This window comes from Cydia pomonella, chromosome 8 (genome assembly GCF_033807575.1).
Source record: "Cydia pomonella isolate Wapato2018A chromosome 8, ilCydPomo1, whole genome shotgun sequence".
Classification (NCBI taxonomy): Eukaryota; Metazoa; Arthropoda; class Insecta; order Lepidoptera; family Tortricidae; genus Cydia; species Cydia pomonella.
Window position 1 is genome coordinate 11,742,393 of NC_084710.1, and position 23,342 is coordinate 11,765,734.

Genomic DNA, 23,342 nt, shown 5'->3' on the forward strand with positions numbered 1-23,342 from the left:
ATGTTTGTTATTAACGTATACGGATGACAACAATCATAGTCAGGCGTCACAGCCAAGAAAGACAGAATTTGGTAGTCGTTAGAAGATCGATTAATGGAATTCAAGTCATAAATAAATAACCGAAAATAAACGTGACCGGTTATTCGAGTTTCCAATAATCGGTTATGAAATTTTGTTAAAGCAACCGGTTATAACCGATTATTTCTGTTACAGTTATCACCAATTTGCATTCCCTAAATGCACTATGAGTTGTGTCAAATAGTGTTGGTAGGTACTCGTGGCTTTTGAGTCTGAAGAGTCCTTATTCCTACAGACGAGCGTATTTTGTAAAATGCTTCCTTTTTCATTCAAGATTACGACGTAACTATTAGTATTTATTCAAAAACTGATAACGTACTTAAATAATCGTTTCCTAAACTAGGGGCTCCAACAGTTCAAATTTTCATTTTCTCTTTTAAACCTCTTTTTTAATGAGGTTTTTTGGGAGTCTTTTCCAAATTTTGCAGTGAGATGTGGCGTTTCGGTTCTCAATTTTGCTATAAACAAGAATCATTTGGTACATGAATGACTACAATTTGATTCAACATATCTCGTACGAGGGGCTGGAATGATTAACAATCGAAGATTCATTTGAAAAAACTGATAAATTACCTTCCGAGTTTTCTTCATTTTTTTGGCGAAAACAGGGTTTTATTATATTTTATTTCCGCAAATTATACGCATATTTTGCTTTAAAAATAATATTATAGCAAACTGTAACTTTATGTTAACCTATAAAAAAAAAATCGTAACTATGGGACCTACATTGCCGTAAATTTATATTTTTTTAAAACACGTATAAATTACTATAAATCACGCAGCAGCGATGCCCCGCTCTCAGTCCGCGCGGAGCGCGCTTCGAGGACGGACCTGTGCTCGATTGTCAGGCATTCGTTGCGATCGTAATCAGCTACGGAGTTCCGAGAAGTGCTATATACTGCGATTAGAAAATCTTGATAAAAGTTCATTTTTTACAGTATGCCTAACAGACTCGCTTATTGATGGATTTTCAGTGTTACTTTTTTTTTAATACTAAGTCGGTGGCAAACAAGCATACGGCCCGCATATGTACGCCTGCAACTCCAGAGGAGTTACATGCGCGTTGCCGACCCTAACCCCCTCCCGCCCCTCGTTGAGCTCTGGCAACCTTACTCACCGGCAGGAACACAACACTATGAGTAAGGTCTAGTGTTATTTGGCTGCGATTTTCTGAAAAACGCATTTTCACTTGAAATTACGTTAGGGTTTGCATTATTATTTTTGACCCGGATGAAGTCCAAGTTCTCATGATGGAGTCAGGAGTTGGTCACCAGAACTCCTAATCTACTAATTATAATCCCATCGTGTTTGGGCTCAAAAGATTTGCCCTGACGAACACCATCGATCTAGATGAGGTCCAGGGTCTCATGATGGAGTCAGGAGTTGGTCACTAGAACTCCTAATCTACTCATTATAATTCCATCGTGTTTGGGCTCAACAGAGTTGCCCTGATGAGCACCTTCAATCTAGATGAGGTCCAGGGTCTCATGATGGAGTCAGGAGCTGGTCACCAGAACTCCTAATCTACTCATCATAACTCCATCGTGTTTGGGCTCAATAGATTTGCCCTGATGAACACCATCGATCTAGATGAGGTCCAGGGTCTCATGATGGAGTCAGGAGTTGGTCACCAGAACTCCTAATCTACTCATCATAACTCCATCGTGTTTGGGCTCAAAAGATTTGCCCTGATGAACACCATCGATCTAGATGAGGTCCAGGGTCTCATAATGGAGTCAGGAGTTGGTCACCAGAACTCCTAAACTACTCATCATAACCTCATCGTGTTTGGGCTCAATAGATTTGCCCTGACGAGCATCATCAATCTAGATAAAGTCCAGGGTCTCATGATGGAGTCAGGAGTTGGTCACTAGAACTCCTAATCTACTCATTATAATTCCAACGTGTTTGGGCTCAAAAGATTTGCCCTGACGAGCACCATCGATCTAGATGAGGTCCAGGGTCTCATGATGGAGTCAGGAGTTGGTCACCAGAACTCCTAATCTACTCATCATAACCTCATCGTGTTCGGGCTCAATAGATTTGCCCTGACGAGCATCATCAATCTAGATAAAGTCCAGGGTCTCATGATGGAGTCAGGAGTTGGTCACTAGAACTCCTAATCTACTCATTATAATTCCAACGTGTTTGGGCTCAAAAGATTTGCCCTGATGAGCACCATCGATCTAGATGAGGTCCAGGGTCTCATGATGGAGTCAGGAGTTGGTCACCAGAACTCCTAATCTACTCATCATAACTCCATCGTGTTTGGGCTCAATAGATTTGCCCTGATGAACACCATCGATCTAGATGAGGTCCAGGGTCTCATGATGGAGTCAGGAGTTGGTCACCAGAACTCCTAAACTACTCATCATAACCTCATCGTGTTTGGGCTCAATAGATTTGCCCTGACGAGCATCATCAATCTAGATAAAGTCCAGGGTCTCATGATGGAGTCAGGAGTTGGTCACTAGAACTCCTAATCTACTCATTATAATTCCAACGTGTTTGGGCTCAAAAGATTTGCCCTGACGAGCACCATCGATCTAGATGAGGTCCAGGGTCTCATGATGGAGTCAGGAGTTGGTCACCAGAACTCCTAATCTACTCATCATAACTCCATCGTGTATGGGCTCAATAGAGTTGCCCTGACGAGCACCATCAATCTAGATCAGGTCCAGGGTCTCATGATGGACTCAGGAGTTGATCACCAGAACTCCTAGTCTATTCATCATAACTCCATCGTGTTTGGGCTCAAAAGATTTGCCCTGACGAGTACCATCGATCTAGATTAAGTCGAGGGTCTCATGATGGACTCAGTAGTTGGTCACCAGAACTCCTAATCTATTCATCATAATGGTAATTTGATGGTGCTTGTCGGAGTAAATCTATTGAGCCCAAACACGATGGAGTTATGATAAATAGATTACGAGTTCTGGTGACCAACTCCTGACTCCATCATGAGACCCTGGACTTCATCTAGATCGATGGTACTCGTCAGGGCAAATCTTTTGAGCCCAAACACGATGGAATTATAATGAGTAGATTAGGAGTTCTAGTGACCAACTCCTGACTCCATCATGAGACCCTGAACATCATCTAGATTGATGGTACTCGTGAGGGCAAATCTATTGAGCCCAACCACGATGGAGTTATGATGAGTAGATTAGGAATTATGGTGACCAACTCCTGACTCCATCATGAGACCCTGGACTTCATCTAGATCGATGGTACTCGTCAGGGCAAATCTTTTGAGCCCAAAGACGATGGAATTATAATGAGTAGATTAGGAGTTCTAGTGACCAACTCCTGACTCCATCATGAGACCCTGAACATCATTTAGATTGATGGTGCTCGTGAGGGCAAATCTATTGAGCCCAAACACGATGGAGTTATAATGAGTAGATTAGGAATTATGGTGACCAACTCCTGACTCCATCATGAGACCCTGGACTTCATCTAGATCGATGGTACTCGTCAGGGCAAATCTTTTGAGCCCAAACACGATGGAATTATAATGAGTAGATTAGGAGTTCTGGTGACCAACTCCTGACTCCATCATGAGACCCTGGACTTCATCTAGATCGATGGTACTCGTCAGGGCAAATCTTTTGAGCCCAAACACGATGGAATTATAATAAGTAGATTAGGAGTTCTAGTGACCAACTCCTGACTCCATCATGAGACCCCGACTTCATTTAGATCGATGGTACTCGTCAGGGCAAATCTATTGAGCTCGAATACGATGGAATTATAATGAGTAGATTAGGAGTTCTAGTGACCTACTCCTGACTCCATCATGAGACCCTGGACTTCATCTAGATTGATGGTGCTCATCAGGGTAAATCTATTGAGCCCAAACTCGATGGAGTTATGATGAGTAGATTAGGAGTTCTGGGGAGTTCTGGTGACCAACTCCTGACTCCGTCATGAGACCCTGGACCTCATCTAGATCGATGGTGTTCGTCAGGGCAAATCTTTTGAGCCCAAGCACGATGGAATTATAATGAGTAGATTAGGAGTTCTGGTGACCAACTCCTGACTCCATCATAAGAACCTGGATGGACTTCATTCTGGTCAAAAATAATAATACAAACCCTAACGTGATTTCAAATAACACTGAAACTGTATAGCACTAATGTGCGCAAACGATTGGCATCTTGACTACGCAGCATGGGTGCGTAGCCACCATGCCAATCGATACGACAACGAAACACTATCTGTCTCTCTCTCGTACTAATATGCACAAACGATTGGCATCTTGGCTGGGCAGCATGGGTGCGTAGCCAACATGCCAAACGTTTACGATACGACAAGGAAACACTATCTGTCTCTCTATCGCACTAATATGCGCAATCGATTGGCTTCTTGGCTAGGTATCATGGGTGCGTAGCCAACATGCCAATCGTTTACGATACGACAACGAAACACTACTCTCTCTCTATCGCACTAATATACGCAAACGATTGGTATTTTGGCTAGGCACTAAGCAAGTGTGTGGCCAACATGCCAATCGTTTACGATACGACAACGAAACACTATCTGTCTCTCTATCGCACTAATATACTTTATTTATACCTGCAGTCATTTAGTAACTTCTTCATTTTCCATTGGTGTGAAAGAGACAGAATAAAGAGCAAGGGTTATAGTACACTCTGTAGTCTGTACACTTAGTAGTAGTGTACATAAAAAAAAAACTACTGTGCATATACAATAAAATAAAGAGTGCCCATATGATATCATATGACACTAAAATTAATGTTGCTTGAAATTATATTGAAAACTATCAAGATTATTCTAGTCTGCATTGAAACGCGCGTCGCGTTGCCGGCGCTCGCGTACCGAGCGCCAACGCCATCTATCGAGCGTTATTTCGTGAAATCGGAGAACGCTCCAAGGATTAAGGGCTCTGAATTTGAAGAACTCGACTCGTTTTTACGGGACTCGGCGCTTTAAAAGCATTCGAATCTTCTTTTTTTTAAGAGCAACTCAAAAGGGCTCGAGCCTCCGAATAAAGACTCCGTCAACAATTGTATAGTTTTTACCTAAATAATAGTAAAGGAATTATGCGTTATTGTATGATTTGTGTACCTAATCCACGAATATTACTTAAAGACGATGCATTTTGAAATTTTGCAAACAAAAAACAAAAGTGTCGGGGTCTCTAACAAGTTGAAAAGAACTCAAGCTTAGACTTAATTATGTGTCTAAAAAACTAAGTCGAGTTTCAAAGCAGAGGACTCAAAGGACTCTAGTCTTAACCAACACTAATGTCAATGCCGTATCATAACAAGACAAAAATATAACAAATTGGTACATCAGAAGCGGCCTCGGTCAAGATTCCCCTAAGGCTTTTTCATTGTTAATTAATCCTGTAATCCTCCCTCTCTGCCGCCTCTATTCCGCTACCCCCTTTCCGTCTGCATTCCAATGAAGCCCGTGATTTCCTAGATAACTGTGTTAATGAATGAAATGTTTGGTGTAATGTTGATAATGTTTTAGGGAAAATAAAAACCACCTTGAAACTACTTAAACGTTTCTAAAAACGACCTTGTTTTAATAAATAAAAAATAAATATATTCCCAGCTTTTATTCAATTTTCTATGTTCGTACGTAATCCTCAATATACCTTTAAAATCTGTCAGGTTGTGTAGATATGTTACTTGACTGTTCATGTCATTTCAGTAAGTTGTTTCAAAATGAAAGCGTAATTGCGATTCTTAATCGAGTAATTCTTTATCATAATGTTGTTGTTAGATTATATACACTTCAATTTGATTAAATTTCTACATGAAATTACATAATGCATTATTTACATCGCAACATCACGAGCGCTTCGTGGTAAACGAAATCCGAGGCAAAGTTGCCATTTCCATTTTGTTCATTAGTTGCCGACGGCTGTAAGCTTATTAAGTATGACATACCTACCTTATATAATCTAATTGGGAAAATATGTGTCTGCGATCGCCTTTTATACAACGATGAACGGGTTAGTCACGCAACCCGACTACCGTTAATATTGTATTGTCATATATTTAAGTAATGTTTAATAAGCGAAGATTATTTTTTTTATTATTATATCAGTATAGCTCTATAAAAATAGGCTCTGGACAACTATATATATATACCTCTAACTATTAAAATATTCTTAAATACAGTGAACACTGTACAGTACAGGCAACTTTATCTCTAATTAGCGCTTATGCTATAGTATATAGACATATATACCTTTTCACCACACCAGCTGACAAAGGCTCTCTTGATTGTTCAAAAACTGATGAGAAAGATGCATTTTATACACATGTGGGGAAAGTAATCTGATGCAAATTTTGAGTTGATTCTTTATGTTGGTCGATTAAATTGAAATGATGATTTTGAATAATATATATTTAATAACGTTTATTTAGAATAGTTTTGGTTTGATTTTGTTTGATATTTTACAATTAGTATTTCCCTCGCGTTGGTGTGGTGAAAGATTTGTATATGTTTCACTCGGTGGTAAAATTTGTTAAACCCTTGCCTTGCCAACCATTGCCTTGAAATCCTCGCAACGCTCAAGATTCCACTTTTCGACCCACGAGCGTAGAGAGCAATTTTAAAATCTTTCAGTTGCTTGGGTACCTCTCAATATTAGCTCGAGCGGTTAAACAACAACTTTGCCCCTTGTAAAACAAATAACTATTTTACCTTTTTGAGCATCGGAATATGTCTGTCGGATTATTAAATCCCATATTTTAATTCTCTCGACGGTCACTATTTCAAACTAGCTGGAACGCAAAATTATTGTCGACTTTCAGGAAATTCAGGATTGTCCCCAACACGCTGATACCAATCTAAGCAGAGTGCTGGACACCTGACAAGTTTATCTCTGCAAATAGAGAGGTCCGATTAAAGGGTTCTACCCTCGTCAATTACGTGAATATCTTCTGTTGTCACTTTTGTACCTTTAGATTCAACTAACACGATTCGTATTAAAGTGTACGAATTGTTTACTACAACTGTTTAATTTTTATTTATATTAGTACACTGAGAAGAAAAATCATTTAAAACGATTGAAATCGCATTAACGTTTAATGCTTTAAACTATGATATGAGCCTATAGAACGAGACAGTAAATTTTACTGTTTCGAAAAGACAGTAAATTTGAGTAGCTAAAACGTAGTGACTGTTCATTTATTTTTATCGTTTTTTCAAGACTTAGAAATTTTAACGTTACTGTTTTGTATTTGACTGTTTTTCAAACATTTGTTGTTATTGTATAAAGCAGTTAATCTTAATGAAAATCACTTTAATGTGTGTTTGATAGATCATATTATTTCAGTGTAATTAATAAAGTACTCGTTATCAAACCTTGAGATTCGTGCGAGGTTGCACTGTAAGCAGTTAGTAGTGCAAGCTCGCACAAATTTCAAGGGAATCGTTGAAGAATTCGTGCTAATGAGGTTTGTTAGTAAATAACTTCGAGATATAGAGGTGATTAAACAATAGGTACACCTATTTTTCGAGTTATAGAACTCAATTTTCATTATAGAGGTTAAAATTGTACTGAAATGCCCTGATGGGAATCGTTGGATACTAATGAGTTGAAAATTTCGAGTAAAATCTCATATAGATCGTGTCATTCACGTGGACGCGTGCCTTGTATTGTCATGTTATTAAAGGTTAGATTTGAGAAATCTGCGCGTCATCGTGGATGACACGAACTATAAAAGACTTCTACTATACAAGGAGTTTTTAAAACATGTATGGACACTGTGCAGTGCGCCTGGAGTCAGTGTGCACTTCCCATGCAAGTTATAGTGGAGATGTAGTTTAAAGTGATAAAGACACATCTCAAAGATATAGCCCAATGTAGGTACTTACATACATTCTGAAAATGAGAGCATATTTCAAAAAGCATTTAAATTACGATCATGTAAGGAATAGGTAGGTATAGTTTCTATTTTCCTCCGTGAGCTTCTACGGGTTATCGTCTTATCTATTGTTTAAAAACCGCAAAGGCGCGTGCCACTATGAAAAAATGGGCAGGCCGCATAGGTAGCGTTTATTGAATTACTACTCTATTGAGCACGGAATAAGATTCATTATGAACTAATACAGAATTCTAACAGAATAGCTGTCTGATCTCTATTGGTGCGTCTAAGGTAGGCGACTAAACGCTCTCAAACCAGCTTAACTTGTGACACTGCGATCCGAAACAAAGATACGTATTCGAAGACCTCGCTTGCACTGGTAATGCGAGCGCACGGCTAGCTAGCGCAAAGGAAGCAATGTTATGTTTCTCGAGGAGCAGGTAAAAAACAGGGCCGGATTTTCACACAAATATATTTGGGTGGTTTTACGTTGTTTAATTTAAAGAGATAAAATATAACACTATTTAAATAGTAGGTACACATCTAACAGAATGGGTTTGTGTAATTACAATAATAACGAGATATACTCATTTTTATAATCAACTGTTTAAACAGTTGTTTGCTAATTTTAAACTTTAAACAGGCTATTTTAAATAAACAATAAAACAATGGTAAAATAGTAATAAATATGTATATCCATTTAACAATCCCGTACTACTAATGTTAAAATAGACCTATATGTTATAATTATGTACACTAAAATAAAGATATTATTTACAATAGAGTACACATTTAGTAAAACATTTATACAAATTTATATTATGAGTCAACAAAAAAATAAGTAACATATACATAAAAGTGTATGCATAAAATAAATAAATATAAAACAAAATATGCATATCGTTTAGAGTCAAATCACGCTAACTCTTTCAAGCAAACCATACAATCAGTGTCAGTCTGTTAGAAGTCTGAAGAGTTAGCGTTGTTCGACTCTAGGTAAAATCACAGAAAACAATGTTAAAATAGTATTAGTAAAATATATAGACCTATATAGGTCTTCGAATACGTATCTTATATATGGCTTTACATTTTTTAACATTTAAGAAACAATCATAAATATTTTATCGTTGGGCCATGTAAAATGTCGCTTATAAAACCAATTACACAAATGACGAGTCACCGCTAGGCATGTTTGCTAAGCGTTAAGATGACTCATTATTTTGGAATGCGCTTACCTGCCGGTCTCGGTCTGGGTACTAACAGATTGGGGTAGGGGATTGTTAAATGGATATGGTTAAGCTGGATTAAATGTATGTACATTTTTTTAGTGTCTTACAAGTTTCCGCTTTAAGTACATGTGCCCTTTAATCTATATCGACCTTTTTATAATACATTTCGAATGTAAATATGTTTCGACCATGGGAAGTTGCCGTTACGAGTGTGATATTTCGACCATGGGAGGATGCCGTTACGAGTGCAATATTTCGACCATGGGAAAATGCCGTTACGAGCGCAATATTTCGACCATGGGAAGATGCCCGTGCCAGTGCAGTGTGCTGCTCCCGACAACAGTGTGGAGGTGCTAATAATATTAGTGATACGTTCCTGCCAGTAGAGGATGCTAGCCAGAATGACCAGAATGAACTCGAAAAAGTGAATAAAAAAAAAGTATCGCGGCCTTTGGACGCTGGTCATCGACGAACGGTACTTCAAGTATACAACAGATTGCGAGAAGAAATAGGACAACGTGGTCCAGTAAAACGCACCGCATTTCTGACAAATACTAGTCTAAGTACTGTGAAGCGAGTAATTGTGGATGACAATCTACAAACAAAACCTCGACAGACAAAACCGAAATTCCACAAAATCGATGGCTTTACGAGAGATTTCATTGAAAGAGTCATACGCAACTTTTACGAAAAAAATATTTCACCGACGGCTCCAATGATTTACGAAGAACTAACAAAAGATGGTGGTACTTTTCCATATAAACTGCCTTATTTTTATAAAATCTTGAATGATATGGGCTACCGATATACAACGTTGGATTCACGAAAAAAATTGTTGGACTCCCCAAGATTAATAAACCTGCGAGATGAATATTTAAAAAAAATCACAGACTTCTAACAGACTGACACAGTTTGTATGGTTTGCTTGGAAGAGTTAGCGTGGTTTGACTCTAATCGATATGCATATTTTGTTTTATATTTATTTATTTTATACATACAATATTATGTATATGTTACTTATTTTTTTTGTTGACTTATAATATAAATTTGTATAAATGTTTTACTAAATGTGTACTCTATTGTAAATAATATCTTTATTTTAGTGTACATAATTATAACATATAGGTCTATTTTAACATTAGTAGTACGGGATTGTTAAATGGATATACATATTTATTACGATTTTACCATTGTTTTATTGTTTATTTAAAATTAGCCTGTTTAAAGTTTAAAATTAGCAAACAACTGTTTAAACAGTTGATTATAAAAATGAGTATATCTCGTTATTATTGTAATTACACAAACCCATTCTGTTAGATGTGTACCTACTATTTAAATAGTGTTATGTTTTATCTCTTTAAATTAAACAACGTAAAACCACCCAAATATATTTGTGTGAAAATCCGGCCCTGTTTTTTACCTGCTCCTCGAGAAACATAACATTGCTTCCTTTGCGCTAGCTAGCCGTGCGCTCGCATTACCAGTGCAAGCGAGGTCTTCGAATACGTATCTTTGTTTCGGATCGCAGTGTCACAAGTTAAGCTGGTTTGAGAGCGTTTAGTCGCCTACCTTAGACGCACCAATAGAGATCAGACAGCTATTCTGTTAGAATTCTGTATTAGTTCATAATGAATCTTATTCCGTGCTCAATAGAGTAGTAATACAAAAAACGCTACCTATGTGGCCTGCCCATTTTTTCATAGTGGCACGCGCCTTTGCGGTTTTTAAACAATAGATAAGACGATAACCCGTAGAAGCTCACGGAGGAAAATAGAAACTATAATTGGTTTCTCCAGTGATATTATATGATTATAGATAGGTAGTACTTTATAAGAACCACAAGAAATACTTCCATAAGTATTTCATTACCTACGGAGAAATTTGTTTTTATTGATTATTTTTTGAATACTTACTAAACATATCATATCATAATATTCCTTGTCATACTCGTTAAACACAAGCTTATTTCTTTCTCTTTCGGTGTGCTGGAGCATGTGAGCACATGTACATTTGAGCACACAAATTGTACAAAGGAAGCGCTTACTGTGTATCTTTAGGTATTTAATTATATAAAAATAAACAAACAATTTGTACATTTTCGCATAATATTTGTTGGTTAACCAACCAAATACAAAGCCCCTTGGATCTGTTACTGTACAACCTAACTTTAACCTACATGATATGATCATGTAATGTTTTCTTCGACCCTCAACTGGCTTAAGGAGCCATTCGAGGGAAGATTTTGTTTATTTAAATACCTAAAGATACAGAGTTATAGGAACGCACAATACCTATCTTGAGTTTTATGATCATTGGAGTTTCTCTCGTTTCAGCGATGACGATTAATTAATATCTATTCGATTTGCTCAGATTGCTATCTGCGGTTATCCTCACTCTGTTCAATATTCATCAGTTGAAATTTCTAATTAATCGAGTATTAATTACATCGACAACGTTTGTTACGGGAGTTTCATCTATCAAAATTAAATTATGAACGTATATTATTTATGTATATACTTTTTACAATAAAAAATACGCATTTAATACCAAGTTTTTATGAAAACATAAAAATTATTTTTAATTTCAATATACAAAACACCGACCACCATTTTTTTCTCCTAAGTGACGTCACTATAGCAGAAACAAGTGTTAAAGCTCCTACACGCTACGCAGGCGGCTCGGCCGTAATAAGGTTTTTTCCATACGGGTATTGTTCAGAAACCTTTAGCGTATGTACTTTACATAATTAATTATATCTGACACATCGCCTGTGACAGGCAGCCTCGCGAACGAAACACATGCTTCACGCGGGTGTGAGAATAGGAAGTTATTATATTTAAATATTATATAAAATTAGACATCGAATGCTTTGCTAGCAACCAAACTTTCCCCAAATAAACACGCCGTATCATATAAGTGAATAAAAGTGACTGTAGTATTATTACTACTACAGTCTCACTGCAATAAAACTAGATTATAATGGTTAAAGGACAATCATTTCTGAATCAAAATGGAACACATGGGAGCTTATAAACATCAAATTATGTGTATTAAAAATAGAATTTAAAAAAAAAAAATTGTGATTTTACTCATTTAGTAACGTATTCTCGATATTAATTAAATGTTTTTGATATCTTTTATATTTACGGAAACAAAAACATATATTTATGTCTGTTATGACTTTTCGTTGATGGTACCTACCTAATTGTAAAGCGGATGATAGACGTACAAGCCGTTACACCACGGTTTTACTTACGACACGTAGGCCCTCATTGACGGGCGAGTAAAACCGCGGTTATGCGGCTCGTTGCCAGTGTGTCATTGCCATACCGCGGTTTTATACCGACGAGCCGGTAGTCCATAAACAAACACAGTCTCGCGGTTCCCGAAAACTGCGGGCTCAGCTCGCCGGCCGTGATCGACACGCCGTTTAACATGGTGAGCTGAGTGAAAAATTAAACATACGTGTTGAGCCACGAGTCCAGCGCGTCGGTATATAAATCCGTGGTATTGCAATGATATACCGGCGAACATTACCGACGAGCAGCAAAACCGCGGTTTTACTCGCCCGTCAATGAGGCCCTTTATACAAAGAAAATAAAGCGAGTAGAAGTTAGCGCTATTATCTTTGTATGAAGGTATTACAATATTAATACCAGAAATAGATGAGGGTATGTTACTTTAATGTTCATGCCAAGTTTCATTTTATCTCAACATGTCGTTTTAAAATAAGAACGTAATTTCAATTGTATGGGAGCCGCTTTTGGCGGCGGGTTCTTGTGACATTAACGCAGAGACAATATTATCTACACGCCCGCGGACGATGGCGGGTGGTCCAGAGACCCCTAAGTCGCATGGTACTTCACTACTACATATACGACAAGCTACGCTTACGTCCTTACGAATAGGTCCTTACATCTCACCCCACAAAAAAATATTGAAAACTGAAATACAATGCAAAATTCATTCTGTATGCTATCCGATAGCTAAATGCATGATCGGATCATTATTCACGAAGGATGGAAGCATTCACCTGTGACTGACACTGACACGTTTATTTATTACCCGCTTCGCCGCTTGGCTCCTAGAAAGGTAGGATCGCCAATAAACACGATACGTTTTATAGGTACGATATTAGATCACGCACACACAATCCCTTAGGAGTTTTTATTATTATCTTAGTATCAACCCTCATCCAGATACTAAAAGAATCCTAACACGCTATCGAAAAAAGTTTGGTAACTCCTGGGGTCCCGTAAAATGGTCCTACTTTGCTCCCCTGTGGGTAATTAAGCTCCAGTTCCTGTAACATTATTTAACGTTTAATATATTTGAATATTATATTTCTATGTTGTATATAGATAGATACATACTCACTTAAACTTTGCGCTTTTAAGAAAACTGTTGCTGGCTATTGCTGGGAGCAATATTCATAATTTCCTTAATTTGGAGTTAATAAAAAATAATGGAGTAAAGTAGGACAGGAAGCGGAAAATATCGCTTCGTAATAAAAACTTTTAACACTTTGCCTCGGCATCACATCATGCACTGGGTTAAAGGATTAATACACATATACAATCAAAAAATACGCATGTCGTGTCTATTTAATATGTATAGTACTTACCTAAATACATAAATCAGTTAGGCAAGTTTTAAACAAAGAATTCACTTTAGACATATTTAGTATGCGTTGACTTAATCCATAATATTATAAATTATTATTTCCTTCATTCGTATAAAATCTTAGGTTAGATTAGTCATAATATGAATATAAAAGTAAAATATAAAAACACTTACAAAATATGTACATATAAACACATTATAAAAAAACCTAACCTAGGGTGCCGCCAGCAGCGGGGCAGGGCCCAAGCTCAGGTCAGTCAGGGCTGCAGAGAGAGGAACCGCCGGACTATCTGCACTGTGTTCAAGATTACCGCCTTCTGCATCTGGCCATTGATCCAACCACCTAGCGAGTCTCAAGTTGTGTTGGTCGAGACTCTTCGCTATGAGACCGTTCGCTGAAATGATTGTTCACAATTTCTAATTGTCCGGTTTATCTTACTATTGTCTGAAACCCTAGGATAAATTTACAACTTACAACCCCATTAAATAGGGTTTAAAGCTATATTTTTAAATACTTTTTTTAACCACATGAGTTGCAGAAAGTTATGTACAAATGAGTTGTGATTTAATTCTCTCAAAAATTCCCGTCTACCACAGATACTTCGTAATATATAAGCTGAGCAACCTACGCTTCCTGGATTCCCGGCGAGTAAGCGCAAGCGAGCGCGCGCAGGCGGAGACGCGGGGCTCCTTCATGCGCGTGCGGCGCCCGCTGCCCGAGCCCGAAGACACCAGGCCCCGGGCCGCGGGGAGAGTGCGACCTCTACCGGTGGACTTTAGCGCGTTGGGCAAACACAGAGGTACTTCAAAGTTTGAAATTACATTGTATTATAGCTGCTCACTAATCAAAACTTGCCAAGAAAATGCAATGCAAAGTACAATGAATTGGAATAACTTTTTATAGGCGGCTAGAAGAAAAAAGGAAGGTATGAATGGACACTTCACGCTGCTAATTTATCCTGGATGGATTAGGTTAAAAACACAATTCAAGCCTCCGAATACTAGCCGAGCCCGACGGCTGCGTTTAGCTACTGCATTGAGAATAATTCATTGCATTCGCAACAAACGCTTACAATGCGAGTATTGATATATACAATAAATTACCAGTCCTAATAAAAGCACTCGAGGGCAAGGAATTTACTGAAAACTAAGATATTGGCTCATTTATCGATGATTTTATACTATAAATAATTTTAGAACCATACGGAGTGATGTGTTATATTACAACAATTTCTTATACTACTTAGTGTCTTCTAATTCTAATCTGAATTTAACTGACTCTTACTCTCTATATTACTGACTCTTTTTTTTACTGATGTTATGTTACCATTTGTCGCATAAATCTATGTTGTATGTTATCCTAAGAACATTTGCATACTGTTTAAAACAGTTGAAAAGGTGAAAAATTCTTTTTACACTGATATGTATTACACATACCTATCAGCCTTTACCCTTTTTATGGGAATAAATTATTGTTAGTTAATTTATTTTATTTTTTAATTATATTAAGTAAAATGAATGCGTACACGACATGAATATGATAACTACTGATGAAAATAATGTAAGAAATACAAGAGAAGAGAAATGAATATTTATGAATTTCGATATCATATGAATACTATGTAGGCAAAAAATTATCGAATTTTTATTGATACAAGAATTACTTAGTATGTAAGGATCTTATTTTATGCGTAAGATAAGTGAAGGTTAGATTAATCTTAACAACCGATAATATATAAATGTCAGCTTAAAAAACTATAGGTAACGAAAAAGTTCTAAAAGTTTTGGATAATTGAAAGCTAAATATTCAATTTAAACCTACCTTTCCATTCTTTCCCCTTAATATTGTGCCCCATAAATGGTTGCCTTCTTAATCATTGTAGTGTCGACAGCAGTCAGGCAAGATCAATATTACCATAGAGAATTTGAAATACAGGTGGATTGTCAAAGAAAATTTTGTGGCCACACTGTCACAGTAAATCTTACCGAGCATAACCCAATGGTTGTGGCGCCACCGCTTGAAACGATGCCCCCATATCTTTGGCCTATTAGATGGCGCCACTTTTAAATTTGATATTTAACAAATTTAACACATCAGTGAAAGAATAAGGATCAAAGGGTCATGTGTCGAAAGATGGCAGCAAATTTACTTTGGCCACAGATTATATAATAATAGTTCTTAGGAACAGATACTTATCTCTCAAAGAAATCGCAAATACCTACCGTTTTAATACCTACACAAAAATACATTGGAGTGGCCTTCAACGCGCCACTCACCGCACCGCGTGCACCGACACAACGCTAGGGTTGCCGACGCTTAGAAATGATTTTACAAATAAGCATGTACCTAATTAAACTACAGATTCTATAGAAGATACCTAGATACCTACCTTCTTAAGTATTAGGTACAATATAAATTTTAATCATCAAACTAGCATTATAACTTGCCATTAGGTGTATAAAAGGATAGCGTATAATAACTATGAGCAAGATAAGTAAGTAGCTAAATAACTAAAAAACACACACAGAAAGCGAAATACAAGCTTAAGACTTGGTAACAACAGGCGGTCTTATCGCTAAAAAGCGATCTCTTCCAGACTACCAAGACAAGAGATAAGCTGCAATAAGTAATTATAATATTCCGTTCATGCATTTCAATCCAACGAGTGACTGCGAAACATTTTAAAAGGTCATATCTCCCTGCAGTAACCGCAGTGTTTACGCCGTTTTAAAAACCGCGCAATGAACGCAGCAAGAAATAATTGTAAACCTTCGTGTAGGTAGTTTAAAACCAGATAGAATTATGTTACACAATAAAGTTAATATTAGAGAAAACTTAAATAGACATAATTATATATACGACAACCTGGGCATAAAGTAATGTAATAAAAATGGCAGTAAGTACTTACTATCCTAAAAATAAACATGTACCAAAAGAGCATAAAAGTCAGGCTACCTATTTCAAATAGGTAGATATATACCTAACAATAAATTTGTAGTAGAAAATATTACATCTTTAAAGAAATCCAATACCACCTACGTAGCTTGCAAGTTGCAAGTATCGTAATTAAAAATAATAACTTTGTTATTTATAAATTAGGTGTACTTATATTGAGAATGTCTACTTACTTTTCCTATGTATCGGAAGAGCAGAAACTATATTTTTTACTAGTTTTGTCGTTATTGCATCCATCCACACTACAAGCTGTGTTGTTTGTTCGTGACGAAGGCATTTCTTTCGCATAAACTTTGGAATATTTGAGCGCACGGCGACGTGACGTGCGTGCGTGAGGCGTGAGCGCGTGTGACAAGCAACTGGCTTGCTTTTGTACCGTGAACGGGACGAGATTCGTAGGCATAAATCCGAGCTCGCGCGTAGCGTTCAATAGGCCTGCTGTGGCTACAAAGTTTTCTTTGACAATCCACCTCTATTACAAATTCTCTTTGATATTACGTTTAGACGTAATGATCAACAGTAACATGACAGTAATTGTACGACCAAACATTAAATATAGCCCTTTCTACAATAATGGTAACGCACGGCGTTGTATGGAGGCTTCGTAAGTTACATACCTCTGCTTAAACTAGGCTGATACATGTGTGCTAAGTTGGTCATTACACACGAGGCGATATTGTGCGCGCGAGCGAATAAAAGCCGATGTGTGTAATAACCAATGCACACGCGTTTCATACGACGTTTTTCGACACACTTGCGAGGAAAAAGAAGAAACTTTCATATTAATCAAAATTTAATTGTTAAAACGGTTAGTACAAGTTTTGCATCTGTCATACTGCCTGATGCCGCCCCTCACCCCGCCGTTGGCGGCCGGCGGGCCTCGGCAGGGGGAGGCGCGGCGCCGGCGCCCGCCAGTCCAGTCCGCATTGTAAAATCTACTCGACCAATTTAAGAAGGCTCCGTTTTCCTGCATATTATTAGCAATCAGTGACCTTCGTAACTCAGTCGGAAAATATAATGAAAAAGCACGAGTGTTATAATATACTGAAAAAGCACGCGTGTTACAAAACGATCAAAAATACACACATTTTTGATCCTTGTTCGTTGTAACGGAACTACCCAATCAATGTTTGTAATAAAAAACCAACTTATTAATTTCTTCACAATTTTAATTTAATGTAATAAAATAATCTTCTAATTAATATTATTCAAATTGCATATGTTTTAATTAAAATATTCATTCAAATGTATAACGTCAACAATATTTCAAATCTCTATATTCAAATTTCACTATGGCAATTTTGTATTCAAACTCTGACAGTTCCTAGAGCTTTCGAAAACTTACCGGTTGTTATCCGATTCCTCAACGACCATTCACTTGACCACTTTTTGTATTTCTTGTAATTTGGAAGTAAACCAGCATTTATACTACAGTCCACTCTTATTTTCACCTCGACAACACCAGCGAAGGATATCTAGGATTATGACCCAAAAATCGGTGTTATAAAAACGCCGTTTTGAGCAAGTGTATTGAAATAGTTATTTACGATACAAGTGCGAAAAATTAAAACACGACCGAAGGGAGTGTTTTAAATTGACACGAGTTGCGAATTACCTATTCGCACATGTATCGTACAAAGTTTTACAGTACATATGACCCTTTAAATTTTTTAAATGGATATTGGATATTATACATAATAAACTATTCCTGGATATTAAAAAAATGTAAATAACAGCAACGACAAATGATGCAATGATATAGATAAAAATGTTTTTTTTATTGGCCACATGATCGAATCACGTGGTTTCACTCAACATTATTATAAGATCCACATCTAGTAGTAAGTAGTAGGGGACGAACTATAAGTAGGATTCAAAGTAATGAGGTAGTGATATATTCAGTCTTCTTTTTCAGGAGCCTACGGCAAATGCAACTACAAGTACACCGGCAAGCACTCGGAGGGCAACAGGTTTATCGTAAACAGCGACCTGTGATATCGACACTACCGTATCACTAGAGTTGTCAAGTGAAATTGATTTTAGGGATTTGGGGTCATACATACTTGTTTTATATTTCAGTGTGCAGTGTGATGCGCGAGCATGCTATAGGTACTAGTAATATAGGGACAACACATTTTGTAGACTAGCGGCCCGAATCGAACTTTAAGATACGTCAATTATTAGGTCTAGATACGATTAAAAGTGACGTTTTTGTTGGAAGAAACGTCACTTTTGACACTGGCATATCCAATCCATATCGTATCTAGAGCATTGAGGTACTAATCTAGATCCCTAATATTTGACGTATCTCAAAGTTCGAATCGGACCATGGGTGTATATTTCGCATAAAATCAGCAGTAAAGCAAATGTTTGATCATTATTACGTCCTAAAATAAACATCTGGCTTGGCCAAATTTGGTTTATTATAGAGATGGGCCGAATATTCGGTAATTATTCGATATTCAGCAAGTTTTCCATTCTTTGTATTCGGCTGAATTATTCGGTTTCAGTGCCGACTATTTGGCAAATATTATCATTTTTTTTAACAATCAGATACACTCCAAATTTTATTTTATAAGTTACGCTTCCGGCAGGACTTGAACCCGCAACCTCCGCAATCCGTGCGTTTGCTCTTAACCAACTGAGCTACGGAAGCCTACCAGAACCTCGCAAATCTTTCCATACCTTCCCTTATATACAGGGTGATCAATCCAAAACGGTCAGTATGGAAAAGTCAGTAACTCTGAGAGATAGCCACATCTGTTCTTAGGAATCATGGCTTCGATTTTAAATTTGATAATAATGACATTCAATCTTTTTATATTTACTTATACTTTTTATATTTAATTATGCAAAAAAATACTATCTACACGCGAATACATAAAGATTGACCAGGTTCGATTCCTGGTTATGTATGAGAGATTAAAAATGGAATTGAATTGAGTAATTATTATTAAATTTAAAATCGACGCCATGTTTCCTAAGAACAGATGTGGCTATATCTCATAGTTTCTGACTTCTCCATACTGACCGTTTTGGATTGATCAACCTGTATACACGCCTTTGGGGTGGCGTAGAGCAACATCTACCGAAAAATGATATTTTTTATTTATTTTATTATTTAAATATTATGTTTGTCTTGCTACAACATACGACACTGTAAAAAAATTATCCAAAACTTTTCAATTATGGAAGATATTAAGTCCATAGCATGTTTTGATTATTTAGAGAGTGATAAGATTTGTTTGCGAGTCCCTTGCCTTTTCACTTGTTTGTTTCTGGAGAATTTTATTGGTAGCGAGCGATTCATCCTTAGCTGAATTCAAATGTAATTAAAGCGTTTTCAAATTATTTATTAAACTTTATTATTATGTTACAGATGAACCGACTAATTCAGCCGAATAAGAGTTGAAACGAAAATTCAGCCGAATATTCGTATTCGACAAACTATATTCGGCCCATCTCTAGTTTATTATTCAAAGTTCAAACGAAAATTACTTCAGGCATAAGGAAATTAGGTGTACGAGAATATAAATAATTTTGTCTCTGTGGAAAGGTATTTAAAAACCACTTTATATAATTATTTTGAGCAGCTGTCACGATCTCATTGCCATTGTTAGTTTCTGATCACAAGCTGCCACATAGGAGCATTTATTTTAATTGTTTGTTTTTTTATTGTTATTGTCGGATAATTTACTTACTATGTAAGAATGCGTGTAACGTACACAATCATGTTATTATGGATGTATGTTCAATACTTACTTCAATAAACAAATTATTCATCACATATTGTAGTTTAAGGAGTTTCTAGATTCTCTAATTGTATTTTTAGGCGTGTGGAAGAAAAAGACAAACACACATTCAAAGATTTAAAGTATAGGTAGATCTATCAAATACGACTTCATTACTTAAATTGAGATCGTTTACACAGATATTTGGTTTCTCCGATTCAAGCGATGAAGATTAATACGTACTTAATGTGGTTATAAATTGCCTGGAATTAGTTTATATTAGACTTGCTCAGGTGCGTACTGGCTGAGGTTTACCTCGCTTTGAATTAATCCGCTTACACCGAGTAGGCTAATTAATTATATAAATACAATACAAAATAAGTAATCTTTATTGCACACCTCAATAAAAGAAAACAATAGGTACAAAAAAAACAACAACACAAGCAGAGGTAAACATGTACACAAACACAATGATGTCTTCCAGACAACGTTTAGTTAGCCGAAATTAATAAATTTACACATGTCAGTAGGTGTTGCAAATGTAATGAAAGAAACCGATCACAAAATACACAGAAAACAGACAAAAATATCATACAAATAAAAATAGGTTAACAAAAAAACATGTATATACATACACATTCATTCAAGTGTAAAAATATGGGTGTACACATCCTACTCAAAAATATGTCCCATAGCATCTTATTCCAGTGTAATAAGAGCGCAGTACCATTTATGAGACGATTCTCTCTGTTGTGATTTGGAGCCAAATAAAACTGTAAATTAATTAATTACGGTTTATTCAGGGTTATAACACGCGTTCTTTACATGACCTCTTTGGTGACAGAACTCTTTTTGTGTTGCCACTGTAAAATACTGTGACAGGTTATTACACTCTCCACCCCCTTTACCTAAATAGCTTCATTTACAATGATGAATCTTATAGGACTAGCCTAGATCTAAACTATATTATAATACTCTGGACTCTATGGAGTTCTACAAGTTTTACTTATAACAAAATAACAGTCACTTAAAATTTTAATACAAATTTTAAAGTTTATGCAATTGGTTAGCATGACGCTTCCATTTTGCTCCTTCCACTTCTACCATAAAAGTAGAGCCAGGCATCAAAACCTTAACTATGTGACCTTTTGACCACTTCTTCCCCCTTCTAAAATCCTTAACATTAACTAAGTCCCCCTCAGATAAGTCTAAAATTCTGGCACCCTTTGCATACTTTAACTGTTTTTCTTGAGCCTCTACAAGATTTTGATATATGGGTGCAGGTCTTAATAGTGAAAATCTATTTCGCAATTCTCTACCAATCATCAACCGAGCTGGAGTTGCTCCACTGGTTTTGTGTGTGGTTGTGCGGTAATCAAACAAAAATATACCTAAGGCATAGTTATGCGATTTGCCACTTTCAATTATTTTTTTCATATGTGATTTAAAAGTCTCTACAAATCTTTCGGCCGCACCATTAGTGGCCGGATAGTGAGGAGAAGTAAACGTGTGCTTAACACCTGTAACTTTACAAAATTCTTGAAATTCGTGACTTGTAAAAGCAGTGCCATTATCCGTTACCAGGTGAACGGGGAATCCATATCTTACATATAATTCTTTAAATTTAGTTATTGTTAAGTTTGAACCAATATTTGCCATTTGAAATGCTTCAGGCCATTTAGAATAACTGTCCACTATTATTAAGTACATTTTTCCAAATAATGGACCTAAGAAATCAGCATGAATTCTGAACCATGGTCCTGGAGGTATGGGCCAGCACTTTGGAACGGCTTTAGATGGATTATGTCTATTTTCTAAGCACAATTTGCAAGAGCTTGCCATTTTTTCAATACTTTCATTTAACTTAGGCCACCAAAAGTAAGCTTTGGCCATATCAACCATTCTAGAGGTTCCAAAATGTGTTAGGTGGAGTTCATCCAAAACCGTTTGTCTTAAGTTTTCAGGTATTACGATTCGATGACCCCACATTATGCAATCTCTGTCTGTGCTAATTTCATGTCTCCTCAAGTAATAAGGATCTAAATTTTTATCTGAGACCTTTTCTGGCCAGCCGTCTTGGGAGTACATTAGTACCTTAGAAAGAATTATATCTTTTTTGGTGTTATTTTGGATCAATTTCCAGTTTAGAGATTTCAAATCAGATTCATTGATATATTTTATATTTACAATTTCTGTGTTATTTATACATAATGTATGGTACTTTGTATCATCATTTTCTTTTGGCAGTCGTGACAAATAATCTGCTGGGTTTCTGCTTTCTGGTTACATTTCCTAAATTCTGCTCGATCCACAGGAACAGATGTGGATTTGTTGTATCTATCTTCTAATAGCTTGATGAGATCAGTAAATGACTTTTCTGTTGGTTTTGCAGGAGCACATATATGATTAAGGGTTTCCAATACTTTTGGTGTAATTTTAGTGATCAGCAGAGCTACTTTCTTATCCTCCGGCACATTATTCAAGCTAATCAAGCACTGCAATTGCAACTCGAATGTGTCAAAGTCACGTCCATCGAAGGGTTCTATGTGGTAATTCACATAATTCGCCGCCATGACTGGTAATTCCTGCGTTTCTCGAGTCTTTATAAGCTTCCCGGCGGTTATCAAAGGTTGTCCACTTTTGATCGCGTCCCTTAGAAATTTCCTTAATTCGTCGATTGTTTCACACTCGTGGTCCAGATGCAATTCTTCTAATATTTGTAATAGTTCACTTTTGCTTAAAGTTTGCACAAAATTAGTCTTTTTTAGAGAAATATCACTCCCAAAACGTTCACTCAGAGACATTTGAAGGTTACCTCACACGAGTATCACTAATATAAAGTTTTTACTTGTTTTATCTAAAACTTGACGTA

At 36.7% G+C, this 23,342-nt stretch overlaps 1 protein-coding gene across 2 annotated transcripts in view; it reads left to right on the forward strand.

The window, feature by feature from the left end:
- The window catches only part of LOC133520591 (leucine-rich melanocyte differentiation-associated protein-like), a 70,148-nt gene extending 49,624 nt beyond the window's left edge, over window positions 1-20,524 (forward strand). For both annotated transcript variants that reach the window (XM_061855096.1, XM_061855095.1), the window contains exons 5-6: window positions 14,381-14,583; window positions 18,655-20,524. In XM_061855096.1, the coding sequence (XP_061711080.1) occupies window positions 14,381-14,583; window positions 18,655-18,734 (283 nt within the window). In that variant the 3' untranslated portion in view covers window positions 18,735-20,524. The remainder of the gene's footprint in view (window positions 1-14,380; window positions 14,584-18,654) is intronic.
- Window positions 20,525-23,342: the final 2,818 nt, after the last annotated feature.